The 27,646-nt window shown below is 46.7% G+C and overlaps 1 protein-coding gene across 5 annotated transcripts in view; it reads right to left on the reverse strand.

Annotated features, from left to right (window-relative positions):
• FCSK (fucose kinase) overlaps positions 1-27,646 on the reverse strand; it is a 1,510,689-nt gene that overhangs the window by 821,620 nt on the left and 661,423 nt on the right. For all 5 annotated transcript variants that reach the window (XM_069654984.1, XM_069654992.1, XM_069654977.1 and 2 more), the window contains 3 exons: positions 25,460-25,540; positions 23,922-24,041; positions 13,749-13,899 (listed from right to left, as the gene is read on the reverse strand). In XM_069654984.1, coding sequence (XP_069511085.1) covers positions 13,749-13,899; positions 23,922-24,041; positions 25,460-25,540 — 352 coding nt within the window. The remainder of the gene's footprint in view (positions 1-13,748; positions 13,900-23,921; positions 24,042-25,459; positions 25,541-27,646) is intronic.

Consider the following 27,646-nt stretch of genomic DNA (forward strand, 5'->3'; position numbering starts at 1 on the left):
TAGAGGTCTTGGGAGGTGTACCCAGAGACACCCGTGGACAGTATGGTCTGCATGAAGAATGGGTTTTCACCCACCACCACCCCACATCCTCCACTGGTGCCCGGTTGTGGCTGAGATCCCTCCTGGGTCTGCACCATCCCCTCCTCCTCAACAGCATCAAGTGCCTCATCACCTGCAAAAACATGTCAGACAACAAATGGAAACAGGCATGAGCACCATAGCACACACATAGGCCTGACGAGACAGAGATCCAGTACATAAATTGCACATGTCCCACATTAATATAACTCTGGCATGCATGCACTGTCAATGAGTTGGAAGGGGAGGCAAAAAGCACACACTGAGGACTCCAAGATGGAAAAGCAACACATGTGCAGCATGCTGGATTGCACTGGCAGCACACATTAGCCTGTGGGAGGCATGTCCAATGCACATACATGACACATGCCATCACACAGATGTCACGTACCATAGCCATGGTACATTTGACAACTACAGCCATATGTTAGTGAATGAGTACTGTCACCCATCCATGTGAGATGGACATGATGAGATGAAACATGCAAAATAGTGTGACAAAATACGCATGTGCCACACACTGCAACAGTGATGGCAGGCAGATGGATAAATCAATGGTTGGTCACTTCAACATGACAGAAGACAACAGTCATGTTCTACATTCAAACAGGCCCCAAAAATTAATGTGAGCAGGCCATTACTCAATCAGCCTGAATGGTTAAATCATTCCCATAACAAGGAAAAAAATCTGGGCCATTGTGGGGTGTAATGTATGACAGAAGCATGCCACATATGTGGCAGTAGGGCAGAAAAAGGCATCGTAAAAATGGCAAGGATTGAAACAATCAGGCTGAATGAACAAGAAAACATTATGAACAATGTTGTTGCAAGATGACAGTTGAAGGGCAACTGCAGTAATCTTGTGCAAATTGGCTACTTGGGTCAGAAGGGATACTGTCATTCCCAAACCCAAGTCCGGGGAATGGTTTGGAGGAAACACATGGGTGACCCCTACCAGTCATGACTACAAACCCTCACCTGGCATTCAATCAGAACACATCACCCAAGCAACATACACATGGATTACACACACATGCATGTGCACTCACCGGACAATGCTTCAAGATCTAGTAGGTTTCCCACGCCTCGGATCTGTTCCTCTGTGACGAAGGTTCCAACGACAGACTCATGTTCAGTGAGTTGGTCGTCCTCTGGTGGAGACCCACCACCAGTCACCAGAGTAGAGGCATGATGGGAAGCCAGCTTGTTCTTTGCTCTGCGTTTCAGATCATTCCACCGCTTGTAGCAATCATCAGCTGTGCGCCTCACAAATCCAAGGGCACTAATATGGTCCGCAATTGTCTGCCAGTGGGCCCTACGTTGAGCAGGCGTAGTCTTGCACCCTGCAGTCACCACCATTTCGCGGCTATGTGCCAACACATAGGCCACACATGCATCTAGTTCGGCGTCATTGAAGCTAGGCTTCCTTGACGTGCCGGAGTGTGTAGCCGTGTCTGGGGTCCCAGCCTGTAGTGCAAGAGCACCCTTCTTCTTGGAGGGTGGTGCGGATCCTGAGTGGCTTACACCGCTCTGGTTGTTAGAGGCAGAAGCGCAGGTGGACTGGGTACTTGAAGTTTGCAAAGGCACAATGACCAAAGGTCTCGGTGCAGGCATTGGCTGCAGGGTGATGTTGGCCTGACCAACATCGGTGTGATGGACTTGGACCGACACTGTCCTGGCTGGGAGACTCCGGAGCTGGGGTAGATTGAGCTACAGCTGCCCCTGCAGCCTCCTCACCCTGGCTACTTGGGGCAGCAGAAAACATTGCTGCCCAAAATCCACGTGGCCTGGTGACAACAACTTTCACCGCCACACGCGGCTTAGACTTGGTGACCTGGAAGTCAGCCTGGGAGTCATCCTGTGCCAGATCAGTTGACAAAATGGGCCGGTTTAACAAGGGCTGAGCTGAGATGGTGTCAGCTACATTTCCCAAAACCATTAGGGGGGGGCATAGGTGGCCCCGATTGGTCCTCCACACACTGGCCTCTTGGGGCACCCTACACATCCTGGCCATGTCCCCTACCACGGCTACCTTTTGGAGGTCGGCCACCTTTCCCTCCCTTACTGCTTGGTCGCCTCCCAACCATGGCACTGATGTTGTTGTGTGTATGGGAGTCGCAGTAAACAATTGTCCTGGGAAATTGGGGTGAAAGGGGTAGGGTACTAGATGGAATTCGTACCCTAGTGCTCTAGCAAGGCTGTCTGTGACCCCGAGGGGAAGATGATGGGTCACGCAACGCACGGGCACCCAAATACAAAAGTAAACGTGCACGCAACCCCTGGTAGACCACGTGAAAAAGACACGCGTGTGCGGGTTGGCCTCCGCCAAAAAGAAGCAATAAACGCAGTCTGAGGAAACAGAGTACGAACTGGAACCGTAATCGCGTGTGAACCGACAAGAAGTACAAGTATCACCTGCTCGCTCTCCACAAAAAAGCACATACAAGAAAATGGCATCCTACATGTACCTTTTAAGCCAGCCCACACGTGCGACGTCACTTAGGCGCCTACGCGCTAAGGACCTTTCCTCCAATCACACGCAGTGACACCCGGACGTTCAGTTTTTTCACATGTACAATAAACATGCACCCGTGTTGTGGGAAACACCCACCTGCGTAATGTCACAGACGCACTTACGCGCTTAGATCCTTTCCCCGATTTACACGCTGACGTGCACTTTGTTCACGTGCCAAATCACTCCGTATCAATCTGGCCACGCGACAACACACGGAAGACCACGCTCCTGCCCAAAAGGCCATTTTCCTGTCCCCTAGAGCCCGAGCATGCTCCCACCTGCCATCTGCTGCTGCCTGACTGCCTGCTGCCCACGTGCCCTGTTATTTGGTGCCTGCACGTCAGCCATCTGCAGGGGTGCAGTTGCTGTGACCACCCCTGCTGGAACAGAAGATTCCCGACTGGGATACCATCGCTCCACAGCCCAGCCCCAGGACCCAGTTGCCCACCCACACCTGCCTCTGAGGTTGCCATGTTGGACACAACACCATCTGGCAACTCCGAGCCAGAGGGGCAGAGGGCTACCAGCTTCAGTGCCAGTGAAGTTGGTATCCTGGTGGAGCAAGTCCTGGGGCAGTATGATGCCCTCTTTGGAAGTTTGCACGCCGACAATGAAGGACGGAAGAGGATCTGGATGGACATCGTGACTGCCATCAACGAGGAGGGGGTGGCAGTCCGCGAAATTGTACACGTCCGGAAGTGCTGGGAGAACTTCAGGTCCAGGACCCTCAACAAGGCCCTGTGTCTCTTGAAGGCAGCGGATGCCGAGGGGTGCCGGGTCCACCCAACCGACATCCAAATGAGGGTCCTGGAAGGTCCAGGTCCTTGAGAGGCAGACCCGTCTGGAGTCGAGCAGTAAGTTTACATGGGTACTGAATTTAACGCTGTGCGTGTTGTGGTGTGCCAGGAGTGTGCAGGTTGCATATATGTCTTTGTAGGGCCATGTATGGATGCGTATGTACAGGGGCATGTACCTGCCACATGCGATTCCTCTCATGTGTGAGACACATCGATGGTGTATGTGTTGGCAAGCATGATGGGCAAATGCATGTGTGGGTGCACACATATAAAAGTTATATGTATGTACTGTGGCATGGTTGTGGTGTCACACATGGATGCTGGTTACTGCTGCATGTATCTGCACTATGTACATGTGCATTTGTGTGTATTTGACAAGTGTGTAACTGTGATGCAACATGGATGCATATGACACTGACATGTAGAAGGCTGAATGCCAGATGTGACATGGATGGCGATGATATCACTGCGACAGGTGGTGGAGATGTACAGATGCATGTAAGTCTGGTGGCGTGTGTGCATGTGTTCTGCACTCCCCGTGTTGCATGTGATGTCAGGCTCACTTTCGGCTGCTCGTGCTGTTGTTTGTGCATGGATGGTGCTGCCTGGTGAAATATGTTGATTTGCTTATGTGTGTGAGTTGAAATGACATGTGTGTTGGGGAGTGTGATACCATGTCTGAAGTTTGACACTGCCACTCATGTACAACTGTCATGTGTGTATCAGTCCACTGTACAGTGCCCTGATGCCTGTGTTCTACCTCTCCCTGACTGCAGCGTCAACTGATGAATAGGGCAGAGAGGGTTCTGTGGAGCAAAGCAGCAGGGATCGCACCGCCAGCCAGAGACGCAAGGCCCGGCTCCCCTCCCAGGTTGTCATCTCGTCGGGGAGTGAGGAGTCTGGTGCCGCGTCCCAGGGCGCAGCTGCCGAGGGTAGGTCCAAGAGGCGGAGGTCGGAGGTGGACTCCTCGGCAGCAGAAGGGGCAGCTGAGACCCCACAGGGTCCAACAGAGGAAGATGGCACGGAGTCATCCAGGTTGGTGGGGGGTTTGGTGGAGGGGGAGGCCATGGAATGGACACACACAGGGTCTGGAGGTGGGGATTCCACTGGTGCTAGTGGTGCACTGCAGGGGCAGGGACAGGAGGCAGCACAGGCTGCCGCGGAGGTGCCTGTGTGTAATCCTGTCCCCGATCCTGTGACTGCATCATCCCGCACCAGCAGGGATGCATACGTCCAGACCAGTTTTCAGGGAGGGGATGAGTGCACAACAACTGGCCTTCCTCTCCCTGCGGACGTGGCAATCCGGGAACGGGTTGAGCCTGTCCTGGCTGGAATAGCGTTGCATCAACGGGGCATGCGAGGTGACCTGCAGTGTTTTGGTGAAGACACTGCACGTCATCTCGGATGCCTCTTTGACCGCGTTGACCTAATGGGACGGGTCACCAATGCTGGATTCCTCCATGTGCTGGACCTTCTTCTGACCCCCTCCTCACCTGAACCCCCTATGTGCCAGTCGTCCTCCATGCCATCTTCCCACCCATGTATCACCTGGGTACCCTGTGGAGCTGCCTCTGACCCAGCGGCCATGCTGGTGGAGGACACATCCCTGCCACAGTCGGGAGTCGGACGCCCAGCAGGGGTGGCCACCACAACAACTGCACCCCAGCTGGAGGAGGACGTGCAGGCAGCAAGAGCCAGGGCACAGGCACAGCAGCAGCAGCAACAAGGTGGGAGCGATGATGGCTCGGAGCCATCAACATCCGAGGGGCAGGCATCGGCCAGAGGGCAGGAGGACCCAGGATTGGGAGTGTCTTCCATGTGGCAGCGGTTGGGCCAGGCCATTGGGGCGGAGCAACGGCGGGCGGAAGAGGCACGGCTCACAATGGTCAGGGCGGAGAACTCCATGCGGAGGGCGCTGAGGCGGGCCGAGTGCCTCCAGGCAATTCGCAGGGAGTTGGAGAACCCTCAGGGCCATGGAAGAGGACCGCCTCCAGGACATAGAGCAGGAGTTCGATGATGCCCTGGCCCGGGAAATTGGAAAGTGAGCCGTTGGACTAGCCCGCCACCATTGTATATAGTTTTTAGTGTTAGGTTTCATTTTCATTTTGCTTTATTTTGGGGTGATTGGACTATGCCCCACACTTATGTATATAGTTATTTGTTAGGTAGTTTCTTTGATAGGTTTCATTTCTTTCGTTGGGCTCATGGACCCTTTGAAAATTTGTTGTACATAGTTGAACATTGGATTTTTGAGAACTTTTTTTGGGGAAATCACCATGGATCAATGGATTTTGAATTTTACGTTTCCTTTGGATTTGCTTTGGTGGATGGACAGTTTGGACGATTTTTCTTTTGGATTTCTTTGGATTGGTTCTACATTTCATTTTATTATGTTTTGGACATGCATTTCATTTCATGTTTGACATTTCTGTATGCTTTCATTTGATTGAATTAATTTTGTTCATAATACATTTTGATATTTTACTTTCATGGTGGGATTCGCTCATTGGGTTCATGCATGTCAAAATGTGGGTTTACACAATCAATGGCACCCAGTGTGTGTGTGTGACAGACATTTGTTGATGTACATAGTTGACTTTTGGTTTGTATCATGAGATAGGCATGTCAGTGTGGGGTGGATTGGGAAATTCATTGCGTCTCAAGACTGGGATGGCGTGCTGTGGGATTTTGGTGGACATGAGGCCCATGATTGTGCATCTTTATGACGTGTTGGGGGTGGAGTCGGGGCCTGCTGGCAGGTGCCCGTCAATGCAGGGGGGGTGGGGGTGGAGGGGGACATGACTCGTGGCCTGCTGGCAGGTGCCCGTCAATGCTGGGGGCGTGGGGGTACAGGGGGACATGACTCGGGGCCTGCTGGCAGGTGCCCGTCAATGATGGGGGGTGGGGGTGCAGGGGGACATGAGTTGGGGCCTGTTGGCAGGTGCCCGTCAATGCTGGAGGGGTGGGGGTGCAAAGGGGCATGAGTCGGGTCCTGCTAGCAGGTGTCCGTCAATGCGTGGGGGTGTGGGGGTGCACGGGGACATGACTCGGGGCCTGCTGGCAGGTGCCCGTCAATGCTGGGGTGTTGGGGGTGCAGAGGGACATGAGTTGGTGATCAGTAGTGCAAGGTGACATGTGGCCTGGCTAGGGGCATGCCCATGGTGGATGGGCTACCTGCGGGACATGACCAGGGGTGCAGGGTAGTCCCCTGTGGTGTGGGCTGCCTGCAGGGGCTGTGGAAGGGGTAGGAGCAGGCCTGGGAGGACCCACACTGCCAATTCACGTGTGAAACACCCCGCACACCCCACTGAATTCACGTACCCCGCTCTGCAAGCAAAATCACGTGTGAAACAACCCGCGCACCCCATAAGAACATGTACCCCGCTCGCCCAAGGCCTATCACGTGTGAGACTTCATACACACCCCAGAAATACACGTACCCCGCTCGCCCAAGGCCTATCGTGTGTGAGACTCCCCGTGCACCCCACTGGATACATGTACCCCTTTCTGCAAGCGGAATTGCATGTGAAACTCCCCGCGCACCCCAGAAATACACGTACCCCACTCGCCCAAGACCTATCGTGTGTGAAACTACCTGCGCACCCCACTGAATACACGTACTCCGCTCTGCAAGCGGAATCACGTGTGAAACTCCCCGCGCACCCCAGAAATACACATACCCCGCTCGCCCAAGGCCTATCGCGTGTGAGACTCCCCGTGCACCCCACTGGATACACGTACCCCGCTCTGCAAGCGAAATCGCGTGTGAAAGTACCTGCGCACCCCTCAGAATACACGTACCCCGCTCTGCAAGCAAGATCGCGTGTGAAAGTACCCGCGCACCTCCGGAATACTCGTTCCCCGCTCGAGCGATTGCAGTGTAGCAGCCCTGTTAGCTGGTCCAGGGTTAGCGCGGCCCTTTGCGCTGCATTGGGGATTTCAATGGTTTTTCCTTGCGCAAGGGGAGTTCTTGGGGGGCGTAACTGGCGCTGCAGGATGTTCTCTGCGGCAGCGCTCAAAATGGCTTGCCAATTCCATGAATACGTGGTGCGCCAGAATGATGTTTAGTGCACACGGCTGGCGCACGCTGGCGCATGCTCCGTCTCTGCGCTGCTCGCGTGTGCTGCCTCTGCGCGTAAATCTATGAATTACCCCAAAAGTTTAATAAACACCCCTGAACTGTGATCACTTGTGTCTGTCTTTGTTGTTGCCACCATGAGTTCCTTACAGGAGCCAGAAGAAAGATGTAAGAGAAGCAGAGATACAATCATGATGGGAAAGGTCAAAGGGCAAGTAAAGAGAGGAATTATAGATAGAGTGAAGAGGGGACAGTTGATAAGCTGGGAGACCAGTGAAGAGTGCAGGACAATAACAATGATTAAAAAAATTAATGAAGCGACACCTTGGTAGCATGAATTGACAGAAAAGAGTGAGCTTTACAAACATTATATAAGTGAAAGGGCGGTATTAGAAATATGAGAAGAAAAGCAGAGAGAAGACTCAATCACTAATATTATGCGCAGAAGCAGAATGAGGAAGCGGAGACAGGGAATGAGACAAACAGGAGAGTACAGGTGGAAAGACAGAAGAAGTAGGAACAAATACAACCTCGGTTTTAGAAGAATTCGGATGGAGTGAGTGAGCTGTCATCCAAAATTGAAAGAATCCGAGACCAGCAGAAAGGGTAGAGTGGAAAGAAAATAGAAAATAGAAAATGAAGAGAATGAAAATTGATTTGAGGCTCATCTGTGTAAAAGTAATAAGAAAGAGAAATACTGGGTGCCACTAAACAGGACACAAACAAAGCACACAGACAACATTCAAATCAAACTCCACCACAGCATTCCATTGTAACAACTAATTGAATACAGCTGCATTCATCTCAACTACTACTCTTCCTTATAGAAACATGGACAAAACCCCACCTCGCGCCCATTATCCCCGACATGCTTCCACCATACCATCTCATCCACCACAGAGACAGCCCACACAAACAAGGTGGTGGCATCGCCATCATATATACAGAGTCACTCACACTAAGCAATCCCACACACCCACCATACACACCTGTTGAAGCATTCTCTCTCACTTGGCTCCCATCCATCACACCCACACCCCACCTTTATCCACCTCATTTACCGCCCCCAACACACAATCTCAACTTCCACGCTGACTGAGCTGACTTCACAAACAACAACCACAGCTTCCCATGCACCAATATGTACATTGGCAACTCCAGCCTGGTCGTTCCCATTCAGAGAGAAACCTCATACTAAAGAGTATCCCCACTCTACTTACCCCCCATGACCTCACACAACTCATCACCTACCCCACACATAGAACTCCCTGGACCTTTTGGTTTCAAGCCAAAATCATGTCTGTGGAAAATCGAATCTGGGTGTCAGGGTCAATCCAGTTTGCAAGCCATGTAATGCTCACTCTTCCTCATTGGATACCCCAACAAGTTCTCGATTAGCCTCACCTCCTATTCGGACAAATCAAACACATTACAGACCCAGCCCTTCCCTCTGCTCTCCCACCCACGCTCCCAAAAGCAGCAACTCAACACAGACACCCTCATTACCCTTACTGCCAAAACAAAACCTGCACAGTTCCTAGATAAAGCATGCCCACCTCAAGTCGCATCCAATTGCACCACCACCCTTGCCTCCCACTCGCTCAACATCATCAACTCCTATCTTTCACATGGCACTATCCCCGTTGCACTAAACTGGACAAATCTCACCTCTCAAAAAACACCTCTCTACCCCAGGCCCCCTGAAAATGACCACCCCATCACTATTCTTTCATATCTCGCCAGAATCATGGAACACTTTGTCACTACCCAACTGCAACAACACATCTCCACAAACAACCAACTCAACTCTTTCCAATCTGGCTTTGGACATGGACACAGCAATGAGACTGCTACAGGTCAAATCCTCAATGACCTCCACAACCATCACTGACAAAGAGCACAGCACTACTCGTACTCCTCGACATCTCTGCAGCCTTTGACACCATCGACCACACCATTCTACTTGACATCCTAGCCAACAGGATGGAAGCCGTACTCGAATGTTTGACCTCCTTCCTTACTGATAGGACACACTTTGTCTCCATGCCCCCTTTTCGATACGACCTCACCCTGGTGAAGCACAGCCTTTTCCCTATCTCCACTCCTCTTCAACTGCTTTGTTTGATCCCTTGGACAGACCCTTAATACATACAAGGTCCACATGGTGAATGGACAATTTAGGATGTTTCTTCCCTTCCATCTCAAAAATCAGCAGAGCGCACATTTTTTGGATAATCCACGCTGTGACAAAAAATGGAAGGTGTCGAGACTCCATGGCCCAAGCCTTGAAACAAGAAACAGCTCAGTGATATTTCATTTGCAAATTGATCACTGTAACCTAAATGGTCCAGAAGAAAGTGGAACAGTTGATATAATCCATTGAAACCGGTCAGCCATTTTAAAACAGAGGGATATCCGTTCACCATTTGGCCACCCTTGATATAATGATGATAATATCTTTTAGGAACTTATCTCTGAGCAAAAATAGTATTAAAGATATTTTCTCCAGTTTACTCTTACAACCCAGGTGGATCACTCCTGTTTTCTCTTCCAGTTATTGTTAGGTATAAGTCTGTATCTACAGAATATCCTGTGTTAAAGAATTTCTAGCCACAGCTCAAGGAGGGACAGTCTCTTTCTCTGTCCCCTCACCCTAGATAGGCGGCTCATCACCTCTATCCAGGGTTATTACACCAGTGTGGGGTCAGTTAGCTTGTGTTGGAGGGTCAGGCGAGCTATTAGCTAGTGAATATTTTTAATCCTATTCAATGCAACAGTCCTGTGACAAGGAGAGTATACCAGGCATTCTTAAGAAATCTGTAACTGTTGAAAGAAACCCTCAACGCTGGAACACTGTATAATAGGGGAAGGGAAAACCCTTCCTTCTTTTATTTGAACCTTTCAACACTTATATTTTGTTTTGTCACGTTTGGAACTTTGTCTTTAAGATACTAAGCTAAAGCCTTAAACTGTGATTAAAGAAGGTTGTCCCTATAATGTTTTGTTATGGTTAAAGTGTGAGGGCCAGAATAGAGTTTTGAATACGCAACAGAAGACTTTTTACTTTGACATCCTGACTGATCCCTGTGTTAGTTTTATTGAGGCGGGGAAACCCCTGGTAGCTGTAGGGAAAGGTAGGCATTTTCCCAACCCTTCTTTTGTTAATAAATGTTTTTAGCCACAAAATCATGCCTTTTTGTCCAACTCTTATGCTTGACTCTTCACAAGAGCAAGATGGATATATCGAAGGACTATAAATTACATTTATGGAAAGTAGGAATATAGGGTTTAAAGAAAGTTGGTGGGGAAAGAAAATGGGAGTAAGAAATTATCAGAGGGAAAGAAAAGGGGAGCAAGAAATTATCAGGGAAATAAACAAGGAGAACAAAAAATGGATAAACAGAGGGAAGTGTAGAATAAATAGAACAAGAAACATACCAGAGACATGAGATGGGGGAGTTGGGATTTGATAAAAGTAGTAAGAATCAAATAAAATAAGAAAGAAGAAATATGATCTGGATAAAGATAGAGTTAGAATTATTTAGGAAGAAAGATAGAGGTCTAAGAAGGAATAAGGATGGAAAGAAGGGAATCGAATCCCAGTGCTCACAAAATGAAGACGGTGCTTGGGGGGTATCAGGTAATATTATCCCCACCAAAAATATGGCCGTATATATGGTCGTCGGGAAAGGCCATCGGCAATACTTTTAGTGGGGATAATATTACGGTTCTTTGGGAGCAGGGGTTGTGGGGTGTCCCCTACTCCTTTTAAAATACAGGGGTTGCGGGGTGTCTCACGCAGGTTCCATGCCTTAATATTGCCTCAAAAATATGGCAATATTTTTGTATGGGGCTATTTTTGCAGGGATACTAACACATGGAACCGCTTATCAAAAAGCCATAAGAAATGCTTTGGAAGAGAAAGAAAAATGATACTCAAAACGCAAGATGGAAGGAATTTTAGGAGGAGAAGAAATATAACCAGGAAGAATGAGATATAATGCCAGTTCCTAAATTTTCTAAAGTCTAGCTGGTTCAAGTGGAGTGTTATGAAAAGCACTGCACTACTGCATACCCTCCTTTATAAAAGCTATCAAAATGTTATCACTTCACTTGTTCAAAATATGCTAATGTGAATGTAGAGGCCATGCCAAGCTCTCAAAGTGCTTATAGGGGGATTTATTGTTACATGTTCATTGTTTGGTTACGTAGACCTCCAACATTAGATGAGACAGCTGATGATTTGTGTCTGGAGGCTAATCCAGCATCCCAAGCGTGAAAGAAAGTACAAGTTAAGAAAATGTCTATAGCAAGAGATTTGGGCCACACAGGAGGCCAGCCACCTTGCTATTGTGCATGACATTTAGGCCTTATGTGGAGCTGACAAAGGGATAGATGAATTTCTGAGAGCAGTCAATGAAGAAATACATAACAGAAACCTGAAGTATTTAACATACTAAGGGCCTCATCACAGCCTAGGCGGTATCCCAGTGGTAATTGCGTTGGGATACTGCCAACGCAAATAGCGTTACCACACCTCAGTCCGGCGCTATTGGATTCCAAGTTGTGGTAAGGCTGTAGTTCCCCATTTTGTTAAGAGTCCATAGGACTCTATGGGGCTTTTCGGCGCCATTACCGCTGGCAGTAATAGCGCCGAAAATGGGTGAAAAGCTGGAGATGCAGTGGTAATGGAGCGGTTATAGTGTTACCACCGCATTCTTACCCCTCTGCCCAATCCATGATGAGGCCCTGAGTGTGCAAAACATGTAGTGACAGATGCGCAGTAGAGCATTAGAAAAGAGGATACATTAGTAAGTAAAGAAAGGAGACACATGACACTTCCTAAAATGAAAAACTGTTCAGAAAAATATAATGGACAAAAGTTATAGAAAACAATAGGGAACACATAGAAATCTGTACGGGCAAGCTAGTGAGTAGCAACTGAAATTTGTGCCATTACAGAATAAAATGTATGTCAAAAAAGCAGTCTTTTGCGGTAGTTTGAAAACCAGGCTGCAGAGAAACAGATGTCTGTTAGCACGATACACTCCATTTCTGCATGTCTTAGAGGCTGCAAGAGGAAAGGTCAGAGCCTTTGAGGGAAGATGCAAAAAAGGCACACAGTGATTGGCCCGAAGGGTAGGGCGGAGCAGGTTCCAAAGCCTTAAACTAGAGAAATGTTAACAAATAATGTTCTTACACACTAGTCAAGACTTGCAAGGTGAAGCCCACACTTTGGTGAGAACGAGGAAGTGTGCTGAGATGTGCACCAGTAAAAGGTGATCAGACAGGAGACACATTGCCCCCTGGTGGAAAGTGGTCACCTAGATTGAAGCAAAAAGTACCATGCAACAAGGGCACTGTGACAAAAAATATTGGGAACAGAGATTCATGACAAAAGAAGCAAGGAGACACTTGATCAAGGCAGGGAATATAGTAGGGGGCCATGGAAGGTTGGGGGTAAGATAAATATATTTGCTGTCTCCCTAGAATAAATGTATGTATATATACACACTCAAGAATTGCATTTTGCCCCAGAGCGATGTCCTTACAGTATTTCTTAGGAGGTTGTGTGATCCCATGAAGGGAAGGGAAGGATATGTCTCAGAGGGTGAAACATGTTTCCGAAGAGAAGTCGCAATATTAACTGTCATTTGTACAGTCACAAGGCTGAGAACGTTCAGAGGGTGCCAACAACTAGGTCTCATGAGAAAGCGATGAGGTATTCATTTTCGGTTGCCACACTGTCTGCACCTCACAAAATGATTGGTCAACAACGAAGGGTGAAACCCACCATGGAACACTTAAGGGGGGACAGCCAATGGAAAAGTGATTCGCATGTTGCAAAATGTAAGCATGTACAACAGCCAATGTAGTGGACGAAGTGATATTAGGTCTTTACTAGAAGGAGGGTACTAGCATGGGCACGAGTGGTGGGTTAGGCCAATAGGGCTAGGTACTGTATAGAATTCTGTAGGGGATAGCAATGATTAGCCAATCAGTGAATACGAATTTACATGTATCTTGAAACATTGTCAAAGCCATGATGTCGCACACTCCTATATAAACCGTCATTTAATGATGACAATTCAAATGATATTTGCATTATTCATAGCCGAGACTGCATGTAATAAACATTAGTTTTCCTTGCTAGTCATGCACTGTCATTGCTCATTGGATTGATTTGAGGCCATTGGATTGGACAGTAGGAGTACGGGGCATGCCATAGAATAATAGGGCTACAAAGCTAATGGTCATGAATACAAAGGTCTTCACCCACCGATACTGAGTGGCAGATCATGAAGTTCCTTCCACAGCACTGCCCGGGCACTCCTCATGCCATCACCTGCAGCCAGGTTGCCACCCTCCAGGAAGTCCTCTTGAGTCACCCCTCGGGTCATGCACATCAAGATGTCAAAGAACAATGAGAGCTGAGGATAAAGATGTCACAAACATTTATTTTCAAAACATTTCATGATGAGAAAAGAATCTTAGCACTCACAGCATCTAGGACGATAGTGCCAATGAGAGGGAGTACACTTACATCTTGCACTCCCTGCTTAAATCTTTACAGACGTACATAAGGCAGCAGGTTACCAATGTACCAGTAAGTATCCCTGTAACACCTCTCCATGACAGGGTTCCTTGGAAAAATGAAAGATGCATAAGAATCCCCATCCAAATGTCCAAGTTAGCTTACTGCACCACCTTTGTAAGCTTCAGGAACTTAATACATTATTTAACATAATCAGTAATATAACAACAAACTAACCGGGAAGAGGGAAGAAGAAATCAAAATCTCTACAAGTTATACTCTTAACAGGACTCCTGTTTGCACTGGATTTTCCCACCATATCAAAGATACTACCTTCTGGTCCACCGCACTCTGAGCTTCCCACCCCAAGGCCCCAAGTGATGGCCCCATTTCCATCCAACTTCAAGCCTCTGCCTCCCACTGTTGGGCATCAGGGCACATCAGCTTTTCTTTCCTAAAATGTTCCTGTTTCATAAACTCAGTCTTCAGTTCATTCCACTATGATATCTCAGCAAGCGCAATCCCTCCTCAAGAGTTACAGTTTTCCATGAAAGACTCTGCATGTATTTTACTGCTGCAGACACGAGTAGTATCCACAGTTAGGGCTGTAGAATCTCACTTGTTAAGTGCTTTTCCAGTTTCAAAACTACCCTTGTATGTTACTCTTGCCAGCCTCTCTCTTGTTTCTCGGCCTGATATCAATGCCATTCTTTTTTTATAACATCACCAAATAGTCTGATCATTGCCAGTGGGTTGATGTCCTCCCTCATCCATGAGGAGTAGGGAACTTATGTGAAGTAACTGTCGCCACCCTGTCTTATCTCTACTCTGGGAACATCCTTCTACATTCTCTCACTGGTATCAACCGAGGCCTTCACCATTCAAAGATGGTCATCATTTCCTTACCTCTGCTCTCCCGGTATTTATGGAGTCCAGATAGCATACTCTGTCAACACAGAGTCGTGGCTTCACCTCATTTCACAAGGGCTCCTCTGTTTCAATTGTTCGTAGATATCCTGTGAATCCCATTCTTCCCTTTAGAACTAGCAAGGTAAGATTACCCAGAGGCTAGCCTACCCAAGCAATAGACGATCTCATTAACAAATTGCCACTTTCAAGAAGAAACCCTAGAACATGTGGCTAAAGATTTAAGGGGCTGTGTAGTTCTCGCTTTCCTTAAATTGACACCCCTCTTTCCAGTAAGAGATGGAGGTTTAAGGCTACGCTGTTGCTCCTCCAAGTCTGCTACGCTTCACTCTTTCCGGTACAACTGCCATACCCAGGATGGAAATGAAAGTCTGTGGTACCAGTTAAGCCGAGGTACACAGCCAATTCTTCCCAACACAGCCATACTTCATGTTTGGACGTGCACAATAAAGGTTAAAGGATCTCCAGCCCCCACTATTAGGGTTTTGCTCTCCAGGGACCAGGTTGGCACAGACATAATGTTCCTCCATCACCTAGTGGGAAGCAGTCACTCAGACCAATACCTGAGGAGAGCACATGATATAGGAGGAGAGAATCCAGCAACTCTTTAATGCTTCTGCTTGCATGTCACTCCCCACCACATCCACCCTCCTTCCAAATGTTGCCCCGGTGATGTAAGAGTTCATAGAACGGTGGCCATCAGCCGCCAGATGGCTCAGCTACCTGTATCAATCGCACTCTTCAAAGTGCAGACAGTGCCACCTTATTGATAGTACACACATTTTCAAAACACACACAGTAAAGCAGAGGGTACATGTGCATCAGACTGATGCACTGCAACCTGTGTTCTGTGCATCCTGGCTGAGTGGGTCTTCTTCGCTCCATTATTTTCTTTACAAAAGGAAACTGAATGGGATCTGACATTTTTTTTTTCTGGAGTGTACAATTTAGAGCCTGACTTATCAGGTATTTGTTATGGTGCGATAAAAAATGCATATGTATTTGTATTTATATTCATGATGTATAAGGGCAAATCTTTTGAGAACAAGCATATTTACAATATTATATAACAGGTCAGAGCATTCCCTTAAATGGGTGATCCACAGGAGAGAACCCATTTTAGAATGTGGTCCAGTTGGAGGTTTGGAGTGCAATGGAACATATAATGGGGTCAAAGATACACAGATAAGAATTATGTACAGTATATACAAACTTAACAATGGTATATTAGCGAGTTGTTAACATTGTGTACAAATATGGGAGGGTATGGCATCGGGGTGGAGGGTGACCTGATGGACGCAGGGGACTCTCGAAGAGGGAGGAAATTATGCCTGGAAGTGATTTAAAAAAATGGATGGCGAGGATGTTTTTAATGTCAGAGGGAAATGTGTTTCAGTGCTATGGTGCAAGGACAGAGAAAGAGGCATCCAAAGTGGACGAGGATCAGAGAGATTTAGATGGGTATTGGAACGAAGGGTGCCATGAGAGGAATAATGGGAAATGGAGGTAGCCAGGTTGGGGGTAAGTGGAATGTGAAGAGTGAGCAGTAGTGCAGAGAATGCCAGTCAGCATGGACACTAAAGATAGAGGTAGGAGATGAATGAAGGCGATTGAGAGCAAGTTATAAAGAAAATAGTTGTATTAAGGTGGCAAAGGAGTAGAGAAGGGGACAGAGGAGGAGGCTAGCATAGTCAGCAAGTCTACTGAGAAGAGTAGAGTTTTGTTGCAGTGGTAGGACAGGTGGGGTGGATCTTCCTGATGTTCACTAGGTGACTGTCAAAGAAAACACCAAGGTAAGATTTGGTAGGAGACACTAAAGAATGAGATACGCTTTCCAATCAAGGGCGGTATGAAAGGGGGAAAAAATGGCAGGATGAAAACCAAGCTTTGACAGACTACCACTGACAGGAAGTGGGCTGGGAATTTTAAATTCAAATGTTTGTGTTCCATGAGATGTAGAACGATAAACCCCAGAAGCAGGAGGCAAGGTTAGTGTCTTGGATGATGAGGTTGGAGAAGGTTTGGAGGAGAGATGTTCGTCTTAAGGTGTCAAATGCTGCTGAGATCAGAAAGTATGAGCATTCAGGAGAGTTTCAAGAGATGAGCATTAGTGTGTGCTGTTTCTATGAAGTGCTGGCTGAAAACCACAGAGGGGCGGGGGGGGGGTGGTTGCAACCTCCAACATTGTCTATGATCTGGAGGTTTACCACACATTCCGCAGTTTTAGAGTAGTGTGGTAGGAGGGAGTCTAGCCGGTAGCGGATAGGGTAATTGTGGTCAGCAGGGGTTTTATAGAATGGGCAAGATAGCAGCTGTTTTGAAACTGGCGGGTTAAATCACTGTAGCAATTGAGGTTAAAGAGGTGAGAGGTGCAAAGAGATTAATTAGAGCAACGTTGGCTTGGTTGCCTTGGAAGTCCTGTCAGAATCTGGATGTGGGCTTATGGCTAGTCTAACTATTTTCTCTGTTTCTGTTTGGGTATAGGCTCTTGGCCGTGCCAATGTCTGGGCCCAGGATAACAAGGCTTGCCACCTCTCTAGTGATTGCTCTCTGACTTTCCTGGAGGTCTGGAGCAAGTTACTCAGCAGCATTGGGTACTCAGCAACTCCAACATAGGTTTTGTATATAATGAAGAAGCACTTTAAGGGACAGTAGTCAGACACCTGAAAAGAAGAACTACAATGAGAAAATCACATCAGACTGTAGAAACCTAGTGTTAGGGTTATGTTAGGTTAGAGTTAGAATAGTTAGACAGACATCAAACTGGATTGGATACATTGTGGGAGAAGAGTTCAAAAGTCTTCACTTGAAAGGGATCAAGCAGAAGCTTCTCATTATTGTTCTCCAAGACACTTGTCAGGAGGAGAGTAGTACACGAGTTACCAAGAGAGTTACCACCTCTCAGCACCCTATAGAAGTTACCAGGTAAAGTTAGGTTCAAATGGGAAAAGAACATTCAGCAGGAATAAGAATGAAGGACCTATGATAACTGAATATTTGTTTCATTTCAGGTCTTTGTTGTAGAAAACTGTGTGCACAGAGAGAATTTGGTTTGATTATTTTGCCACAAATCCCCTTTCCCTTAGGGGTGAGGGACCACAGCCAGAAGTGTCTTGTCGGCTGTGCCTTACACGCTTCTGAAAGTCTGTGGGGCCAGTGACTTTGGAAGGATTTAATTAAAGAGGATGGCACCATTCTCTTCATCTTCCACCTTTCTCTTTCCCAGACAGCACATCCAAACTCTCCAAATAAAACACCTAATTCCTGATGTTACTTTTCTCTTCCTTTTCCCTGCCTCCACCACTCTGTCCTTGCCATTCTTCTCCATCTTCCTCTGCCTGCTTCTTTCTCCTTCCGACTCCTCGCTGATTTGTCTCCTGCAGCTACTCATTCTCTACCACTCTTCAAAACACAATCTCGTAAAATTTGTTCTTACAACTTTTTATATCTGGAATTATTGGATTGGATTGGATTATTGAATGTGGAAGTGAGACACTGATTGGGAATACCTGCATCCTACCTTTGGTATTCCTATCTGATTGGCGGGTGGTTGAAGCATCTATCTTCTTCACAAGTGTAGGTGATCCTACTTCAGTACCCCAGTGTCAGAAAGTGTCTGTGCAGGCAGAGTCTATATCTAGGGGGTCTGCCATTTTGGGATAAGGCAGCCTTGTCATGGTGGCAGCCTCCCCCCCCCCCCAGCCCCCCATCATTTCCCTGTGCTGATTTATGCAGTGTTTGCTCTTGCTACCGTGTCAGCCTGTGGCTGCTTGTAGTCTCTCCTGTGCTTTGCTTTGGGAAGTCAGCAATTGAAGTAATTCCTAGGAACGACCCAGCACTTCGCTTTTTCTGATTCTGCATGTCTTCTGCGGTCTGCTCTGCAGCCACAGATGACTATCTCAGCTGCCAATTTCTAAAGCACCAGTCACCTTTCTTACTACTGGCCGAGGGTTGGAAAACTGAATGTAAACTATTTGAATCTAAGTATCTTATGCTGTGGGAAGGAAAAAGGGTGTCTATAATATAAGGAAGTGCAAAGGTGAGAGGCCCTGAAGAACCCTCCATGGAGCATCTTTGGGGTGAGCTTCGCTTAGCATGCTTTTATGCCCACCACACAGGGTCACCCTCAACTCTGTGCCCGTCTCTCTTTTGTCACTTCGTCATAAGTAGTATTTGGGCTGCAAAGTGCCCTTGATGATATACTTGATGGTCCCAAAGCTGCAGCCCAACAATCAGTCCAGTGTGACGAGAAAATCTATTAGCCCACTTGCATTGGCAAGAAGATTTTATGCAGGGTGAGTACAATTTGCATGGTACTCGACTTTGCTGGCGAGTATGGAGATGTTTTAAACTTTTATTTGACATTTAGTGCAAAAAGAAATTGTCAGAAGTAAATGGCAAAAGTGTCACTGTGCATGGTTGGCAGCATTGCACTAAATAGAAAGTGTGCTTATGGTGACATGCACCATTTTACAGAATGCACTGATAAATATTTTGTCACCCGTGACCATGGGGTGAGTGCATTTCCCTTAGGTTAAGTATGTAAACTAAGGAACTCGCCCTGCAGGTCTAGTTGGATTTTTAAGAATGTTCAACTCCTGAGCATTGAGGGCAAAAAAGTGGACACAAACACATTCCATGAGGTTGGTCAGGAATACCAGAAAAGGCAGATTCTGTCTGTGTATGGGATACCTTTCCAACAGTGGCAGATGTGAGGCAAAGGGCCCAGAGGGCAGAAATGACAGAGGGCTCCAGGTGGGTGTGTCATTGAGGCAGAGCCTAAAGTGGGCAGGGTTTTACAATGAAGAACTTTAGGGACAAACAGAGGCGTTGCTAAGGGGGGGGCTTAAGGGGCTATAGCCCCAGGTCTTTTGGTTGTAGCCTCGGAGAGAATTTCAGGGTCTACAATCAAAAGGCTAGCTAGCCCCGAGTCCCGACAATCCCGACATTAGTGTAGCCCCAGATCTTTTCCAGACCTAGTAACACCCCTGGGGACAAATGCTACTTTTTAAAGTTGTGTTTTTTTCCTCCAGTTTTCTGTGTTGGGGGTCTGACTCAGACCCAGAGCCAGCTTGGAATCCTTGACATGTTTTGCTGTCAATGGTGGTAATATTGAAAGATCAAGCCTGGGACTAATGTTGGAAATTATAGGGTTCAAGGCAATGGAAAGGGACATTACAGGAGATGATATCATTGGATAATTCCTACAGCACGCAGAACATTTTTTTGCATGTGCCTGGTGTTCTTACCCCACACACTTGAAATGTAATTGAACATCAAAGACTTAAAGGAGTTCACCTTTTACTCTCAACACATACCAGGGGTTACCTTTTTTGTGGGTACTGCTTGTAGCGCTTGAAAGACCCCTTAACTCCAACCCACCACCTCCATATCTCTTCCAGATCCACAGCCCTGCTGCAGACCAGTGCATGGAAATGGAGAGGGAATAAGGTCAGGTTAAAGATGGAGAGAGAAGAGGCAGGTAACATGAACACTGATGAGTGGAGAATGAAAGAGGGCAGAAGCGTGAGAAGATAGGAGATAAGTGATTGAATGGAGCCAGGTCGGGGTAAACGGGGCAATGGGTACAGAGAATGAACAAGGGCAGGAGAATGGGGCAATAGTTAATAAGGCACAATAGTGTGGGGACATTGCAGGGTCAAATAGATAGTAGGGGGTTCAGTAGTGTAAGGAACATTTGGGATAATGGAGGTCTAAAAGAGTCAGGGAGAAATGAAGAGTGATGGAGGGCAGGAGAGAAGGGAGGCAAGTGATTGAGGAATGGGCAGTGGAGGGTCAGTAATGCAAAGGCAACTGGTGTGACTTGGGTAAACGAGGGTGGGAAATATTGAGTGGAGTGAGGCAGGTAAGAAATGGAGAAAGAAAAGGCGAAAGGAGGATTTGGAGATTGAGGCAAGAACAGAAGTTGACATAGGCCCTCATTATAAGTTTGCCGGTCTGGAAAAAAAGTGCTGCTAACAACGGTTACCGGCACCTTTTCCGGACCGGCAAACTGCAAGTCTGCGCCAGGGGCAGTGAACTACTGGCAGGCGAACTGACCTGTTGGTAGTTCAAGCCTCTACTGGCAGATTTTTCTCTGAATCACTGGCACCGTTACTAGCGGTGCCGGTGCTTCAGTGTTTCCATTCTGATGGAGTTCTATGGGACTCCACGCAAAGGTGAACTTACTGTTCCTCCGCCGCCTGGAATATCCTGGTATTACCGGAATATTGGGCAGCGGAAACGGTAAGGTGAGTCTGCCGGTAACCCGACGGTACTACCGGCAGACTCATAATGGGGGCCATAGTGTTTAAAAAGAGCAGGAAAGAGTGGGATAGTAGAAAGGAAATTGATAGTAAGGAAAACAAGGAGGGCAAAAAGACTGCAGTATAGGAGAAAATGGAAGCTGGAGGGAAAGGAGTAAAAGGGGGGCATATTTGTGATCCGAGCTGGGTAGGTGCTTGCCATAGCTGCCCACCTATGTGCAGTCACAGCTTCAATAGATAAATGAACATGTAAACAATTAAAATGCAGCTACCGAGATAAGAATGTATGCTCCACCAGCACCCCGAGTTTCAGCTTTGTATCCACCTCATTTAAATAAATCGATTAGAGGTTGATGATCAAGACACGGGGCTTCCTGGGTGAGGACTATTGTGAAAAGGTGCGATTGGTGGGTGATAATAAATGGGACAGGAGTATAATGCTGCATGCTATATAAAATATTGGCTCAAGCAAATTACCTTATATTGAATTCTCTTTCACTGTGAATACCTTTTTTTAAACCAAATGATATTGTTTTTAGGTACACATTCCTTTGCAGTCTGTTACTGCAATTATGCATTGAAGGTGGTGAAAATAAAGCTATACGTGTCTTTTTGCTTTAGCTATTTCTATAACAATGTATGCAATGCCAGGTTGGTTTCTTATCTAATTTCTGTACTTTTCAAGGCATTGATAGAAAAACAAAATGATTTAGTTTTTGGAAACCCAAACTTTAAACAATACCTATCACTGAGTTGATATTTAGCAAAGTGCTTACATCACAGCCTGGGTCCAAATAATAATTTCACCACTTTAACGAAATGTGCGATCCTGGGCAAATCATGTAATCTCACTGTGCTTGATCTGCTGACATTGGGTGTCACTAGAAGTGATTTAGTTTGCAATTTGTGCTATGAAGAAAACGCCTCATGGTTTACTAAACAATTGAGTTGCTGTATATTTATAATAGTGAATACTTGTATATTGCACAGCATATTATTCTCTTGGCTTACATGTGAAAACTTTTTTTTAATGTCTTTACCAAAGGTATCATAGAGTACTGAAGACTGATGCCACTGCTTGGAATGCTATTTACTGTGATGTTGCTACTGATTGTGTCAATCCATACTGTGCAAATTAGGGTTCTGCATATCTTTTGCAGGACAGGCCGGAAGACAAATTAGAACATATCAGTGCCTTGTATGCCTAACAGTCCCACAGTGTTGTGAAGTGAATTTGTTGTGCTGTTTATGTGTTCAAGTGCCTCAGGGAGCGGGGGCCAACACAGCTGCCCCTATTTTGGCTGTCTTACTACACAGCAACATATCTCTTTCATGGTATTAAATGTGCACTTTGCCTTGTGTGCATGTTACATGCTGCCCTTTTCTGGCTGCTGACACCTTAAGTCAGTGTTATTCCAACGTGTTCATACCGTGCCTCCCGTGTCGCCCCCTCCACCCCCTCCCTAGTAAATAAAAATGTGAGCCCCCCTACCTAGGCATAGGTCCCCCTTAGGGGGGGCAAAGGATGTCCAGGGGCGGCCCAGGCTCTTTAATATATGCAGATTTTCTACTGCTTATATTTTCTATTAAAAGCAGTCACCTTCATTCTTTTTTAATATTAAAAACATTCATCTTAATCTTATTTTAAAGAGTCTGGAGCCCCCCGGAAATCCCTCGGGCCCCATAGTTTGAAGACCACTGCCTTAACTAGAGACTTTAAATGTGTGCTTGGCAGCAGTTTATAGATTGCCTTTGATAGCATCCAGCAGTGTTTACATCTCTTTGCCTTTTACTCTGGTTTCATCTGTGTTAGCACCTTACTGACTTTCGCAATTATTAACTTAGTGTTTCAGCTCAGCTCTAGGTGCCTGCCCCGTGAGATTAAAGGGCATTCCTTTGTATCAATTCTTATTTAAGCAACCCAAGGGTACCTGCCACAGAATGTGTCCACCCCTCTTAACTGTAGGCAAGGGGGGGGGGCAATCATATTGAAATGGCCCCCATGAACCCTGACACATGTTTTGCCGGGCCCTGTGAGGGAGAGCTAAAGCTGCTCTTTGTTAGGAAACGGCAGGGCCCGGTTGCCTTTTGTCTGTCAGCCGAGTGCTAAGCCTGTCTCTGCTTTCCAAACACCTTTGCAAGCCCCAAGAGGTAAGATTCCAATTTGAAACTGCAACTAACTAAAAAACAGTGTAACGCATGGGGCAAAAGCTCCCACAAATGTCTTTGCATTTGCCCTCAAATTACAGCATGTTCCATTACAGCATGTTCCATTACCTTGCAGAAACCCGCTGCTCATCACCCAATGAACCAATAGGTAAATACGCAGCAAAGGCAGAAACAAGTTTCATTCCAACTGTGCATAAATTGGTTGGAAATGTGGCATAGACTCCCATCCCAAAATTGAGGTTCCTTCGCATAGGAACCTCAGGGTTTTTTAATAAAGGGTTACACAATGTACCGCATACAGTAGTCAGTTAGATGCATTTAGTTTGTTAGATTAACTTTGAACCTTTATGATGATATATGATATGATATGGAATTTATAATGCACCTATGTACAAGTGTTTCAAGGCGCGACGAGGCAAGGGAGGGGGAACAAAGGGAAGACAGAACAATGATCCTACGAGGCCAGGTATCATTCAGATCGCGTAGTGCTCCAACTCAGGCAGTGGGGATGTAGCCAGTGAGTAGTCAAGCTCCTAGTATTAGATGCACATCTTACCTGGATGGGCTGAGCCCCAGAGTCCAGCCCCATGTAAGTGCAGGCATCCAGAGGTGGAAGAACGTGGGTCGCTAGGAGCCGCTCTGCAGTCTCAGAAGAGAAAAAGACTATACCAGACACCTGAAACAACAAACAGGAAATTAGGGGAGACACTCTAAAGCCGGGATGAAGATGAGGTTAGAGCAGACAGTATCCAGGAAGACCTGAACTGAGTATCCAAGGCAGTAAAACAGGGTTAGAAAAGGGGTTTCAGAGTAGAGTCCCACCAAGATAACAATACAAAAAAAGAGTTCAGGGTCCCAGGACACAATGCTTTCCTGCTGAGTAACAAAGTTGAGTTGATGGCCCTGAGAAAGAGAATTCAAAACAGTAATACCAGGGGCAGTCAAGACGTCTGGCAAACAGTGCCCTCCAGAAGAGTAAAGGATTGCAGAATTGGAATCAGAGTGATTTGCCCGTGGCTAAAAGTACCACGGGCAAATAGTTCGCATGAGAAAGGTGCAAACTACCAAAAGTTTGCACCTTTCTCATGTGAACACACATACATTCTCCCCCACCCACACCCTCAGCACAGCCCCACCCACACCCCCAACATAAACAAACCCCACTTACCTTCATCTTCACGCTGGTTCCCTGCAGCGCACGTTCCCATTCACTTCTGTGATCGAGAACTGGAGCTGCAGGGTCCTTTTCTTTTCTTTTTTTTTTGTAACAGAAGGCTGCGGGGGTGTCCCCCGGAGCCCCCGCTCACTATATCATAAAGTATAATGAGCGGGGTGATGCGGGGGACACCTCACAGCCCCTGTTTTTTTTTGTTTGTTTGTTTTTTAACAGAAGGCTGTGGGGGTGTCTCCCGCAGCCCCCGCTCACTATACCATAAAGTATAGTGAGCGGGGCGATGCGGGGGACACCCCCGCAGCCCCCGTTTTTTCTTTCAATGCTACCACCATAGGTTCAAACTTTTGGTGTTCGAACCTTTGGTGGTAGCATTTTTAGAACTTTTGGTTCATGCGAACCTTTAGATGCGGGAAAAAAGTCCTAAAACGCAGAACTGAGAGGTCCATACAGAGTGGACACTGTGGGATTAATGGGAGGGCATCCAAAGGGCATGAGATGATGGAATAGCTCGAAGAGTAATAAAAAGGGAACTTTGCCATTAAGAGTAGTAAATGAATGGGAGCCAATGGGCCTGAGAAAAACATCCAGGGTAGTGATTCCATAGAAAGAACCGTGAACCATGAATGAATTGAATCTCTGGGGGAGCAATACAAGATAGAGTTAAAGGACCTCAGATGGACAAAGGCTCCATGGGGGGCACCAAATACAGATTTTAGGAGCCTTTGAGAGGCTGCTAGTCATAATGAGGAAGACATAGGAGAGCAGAGGGGCTGATGACAGATTGAACCCCAAAGCAAGGAATGCAAGGGAAAGTCAATATTAACTGCTTGGCATTTATTGTACATGTTTGCTCATATACCAAGCCGAGGTTGTAAATTAGGAGTACATTATAGAAGAACAAAATAAATTCTGAAACATACCAGAGGAACTTTTCCATCATGCTTTGCACACTTCTGGATCTGGGCTTCACTACCCTGGTAGATAATGTCCTGCACGTAGCCCTGGAATTAGAAACGTTGTTGTTAGTGGGGGCACAAACATCTGCAGTGATGGTGACCAGAGAGATCTGGAGTAAAGGGGGAAAGATGTTTTGGCGTGAGGGCTAATAAAGGTATTAGATTGGGGAGGCAGGAATGTCTGCAGTGATGGTGGGTAGTAAAGGTACCATTGAAATAGGTAAGAAAAGTTTTTAAATTGGGAGGATTGTCTAGAGTGAGAGGGCATGACAGTTTGCAGTGAAAGATGCAGGTAGGTATGTTGGTATCTCCAAGTAAATAAGGATCTGCTTCTGGAGCTTTGGGGGAAGCGGGAGTGTGTCCCTCCAAAGAGAAATATATTTAAAGACACACTTTGGTTTTGAGTAATTGTAGCATTAGTAACTTCAGCCCTCATCTGTAAAACACACCATCACTCTAAAGAGACAAGCCGTCCATTCCCACTTGTGTGAGGGCAGTACATCTTTTGCAGGAGATAACCACTTCAACATGCAAGTGAAGAGATCATGACACCAAAGAGAGTAAGACTGCACTGAATCAAGGGCTCAGACAAGGGGAATATTTGCTCAGTGGGAGGAGTGATGAAGTCTCCGGTCTGGTCTGGAGAACAGCAAAGTGGGGATTTGGGGAGTTGGGTGCCACACCAAGCCATTGGATGTTGGGCCCAAGAGCAATATGGGGAGGAGCCCTGAGACAACGCACCCTGGTCCCTGTCACAAGGCATGGGACAAAAACGCAGACCTGAGGACAACCCACATCAATTATTTTATGGCAAAGGATCAGTGGGAACCACAAACAAACATGTTCCAATGCACATTTTCAAAACAATGTTCATGCAGTAAATCTGTATATTATTTAAGTTTGTGAACATGGGAAAAACAATGTGTTAAACAGCGATATCTATGAGGTATGAGAGTAATGGGGAGTTTTTTTGATTTTCCACAAATGTTTGTAAAGCATCACTGCAATCTCCGAATATATTACATCTTCCCTGAAGAATGCTGGGTTCTTGGAACATTTGTAAACCCATATTGGCCACAACTCGAGTAGGCACAAAGAAAAAGCTGCTTGAAAAGATTAATTCAAAAATGTGTTTTGTTGTTGCAAAGTTTTCTTAGTAGGTGTGAATTCACTCCGGCGCCACGTTATACAGAGTACTGGCACAATGTTTTAAGTCTATTGGTGCTTAGAGGTATTTACTACCTTAATACTGTCTGAACAAGTATGTGTTCAGGATACAGCATAGTTTTGCACAATATGGCCTTGTTTGCACATTATGATGATATAGCAAAGGACTCCATTTTTTTAACGGTGCCGGTGCTCCAATGAAAATCCTGTGGTAGGCTCGGAGTGACCTGGTCCCGAAACCTTTATTTCCGGACCGGATCACTCGTAATCAGGCCCAAAGACTTCACAGGACAGGACAGAGGTCCAACGATCATACAAAACTCGGTGCAGCAACCCCCACTCTGGGGGTTTGTACTGTAAAATACTGATGTTCTTCTATGGAAGGGGGGGTTCATGCGTTGCACGAAGGCACCCAAACAGGACGCCCTGACTGCTGGTTTTTACACAGCATACCAGAAGTTACTAATCCCACAACTGCAAGATGTATATCAGGAGGTGTTGCAGGTCATGCATCTATCAATCTCGATGACTGACGCAAATGTCATCCTCCTACTGAAACCGAGCAAATTCCCTGACAGTTGCAGCTCATACTGACCCCTTTCACTCTTTAACATTGATTATAATTTACTTGGGGGTGCTGCGAAATCTCCCCGGTGGCCGGGAGTCAGGGATCTGGTCTTCAGGAGTGAGCAGCATGGGGAAGCGCCCTCTCTTCAGACCGAGAAGTGGTCACATTGGACTAGCTAGTGGAATCTCTCTATGTGCCACGACAAAGGGCCACCAACGGCTTAAAGTGGAACTGGGACAGTGCGGACATTGCAGGTGGGTAGTGGTGGATAGCGGCGGTAGAAGGGTTGGACCAACCAGCAGGGGAAAAGTAAGAAGGGAAAAATTGTAGCAGCGAGGAGTCGGGGCCAAAGACAGGAAAAGCAGGCTCCAGAACTGGCAAGGGCCAAAGATACACAGTATATGAAAACAGCTCCA

This window comes from Ambystoma mexicanum, chromosome 1p (assembly GCF_040938575.1).
Source record: "Ambystoma mexicanum isolate Mex_15411 chromosome 1p, UKY_AmexF1_1, whole genome shotgun sequence".
In the NCBI taxonomy this organism is placed as follows: domain Eukaryota; kingdom Metazoa; phylum Chordata; class Amphibia; order Caudata; family Ambystomatidae; genus Ambystoma; species Ambystoma mexicanum.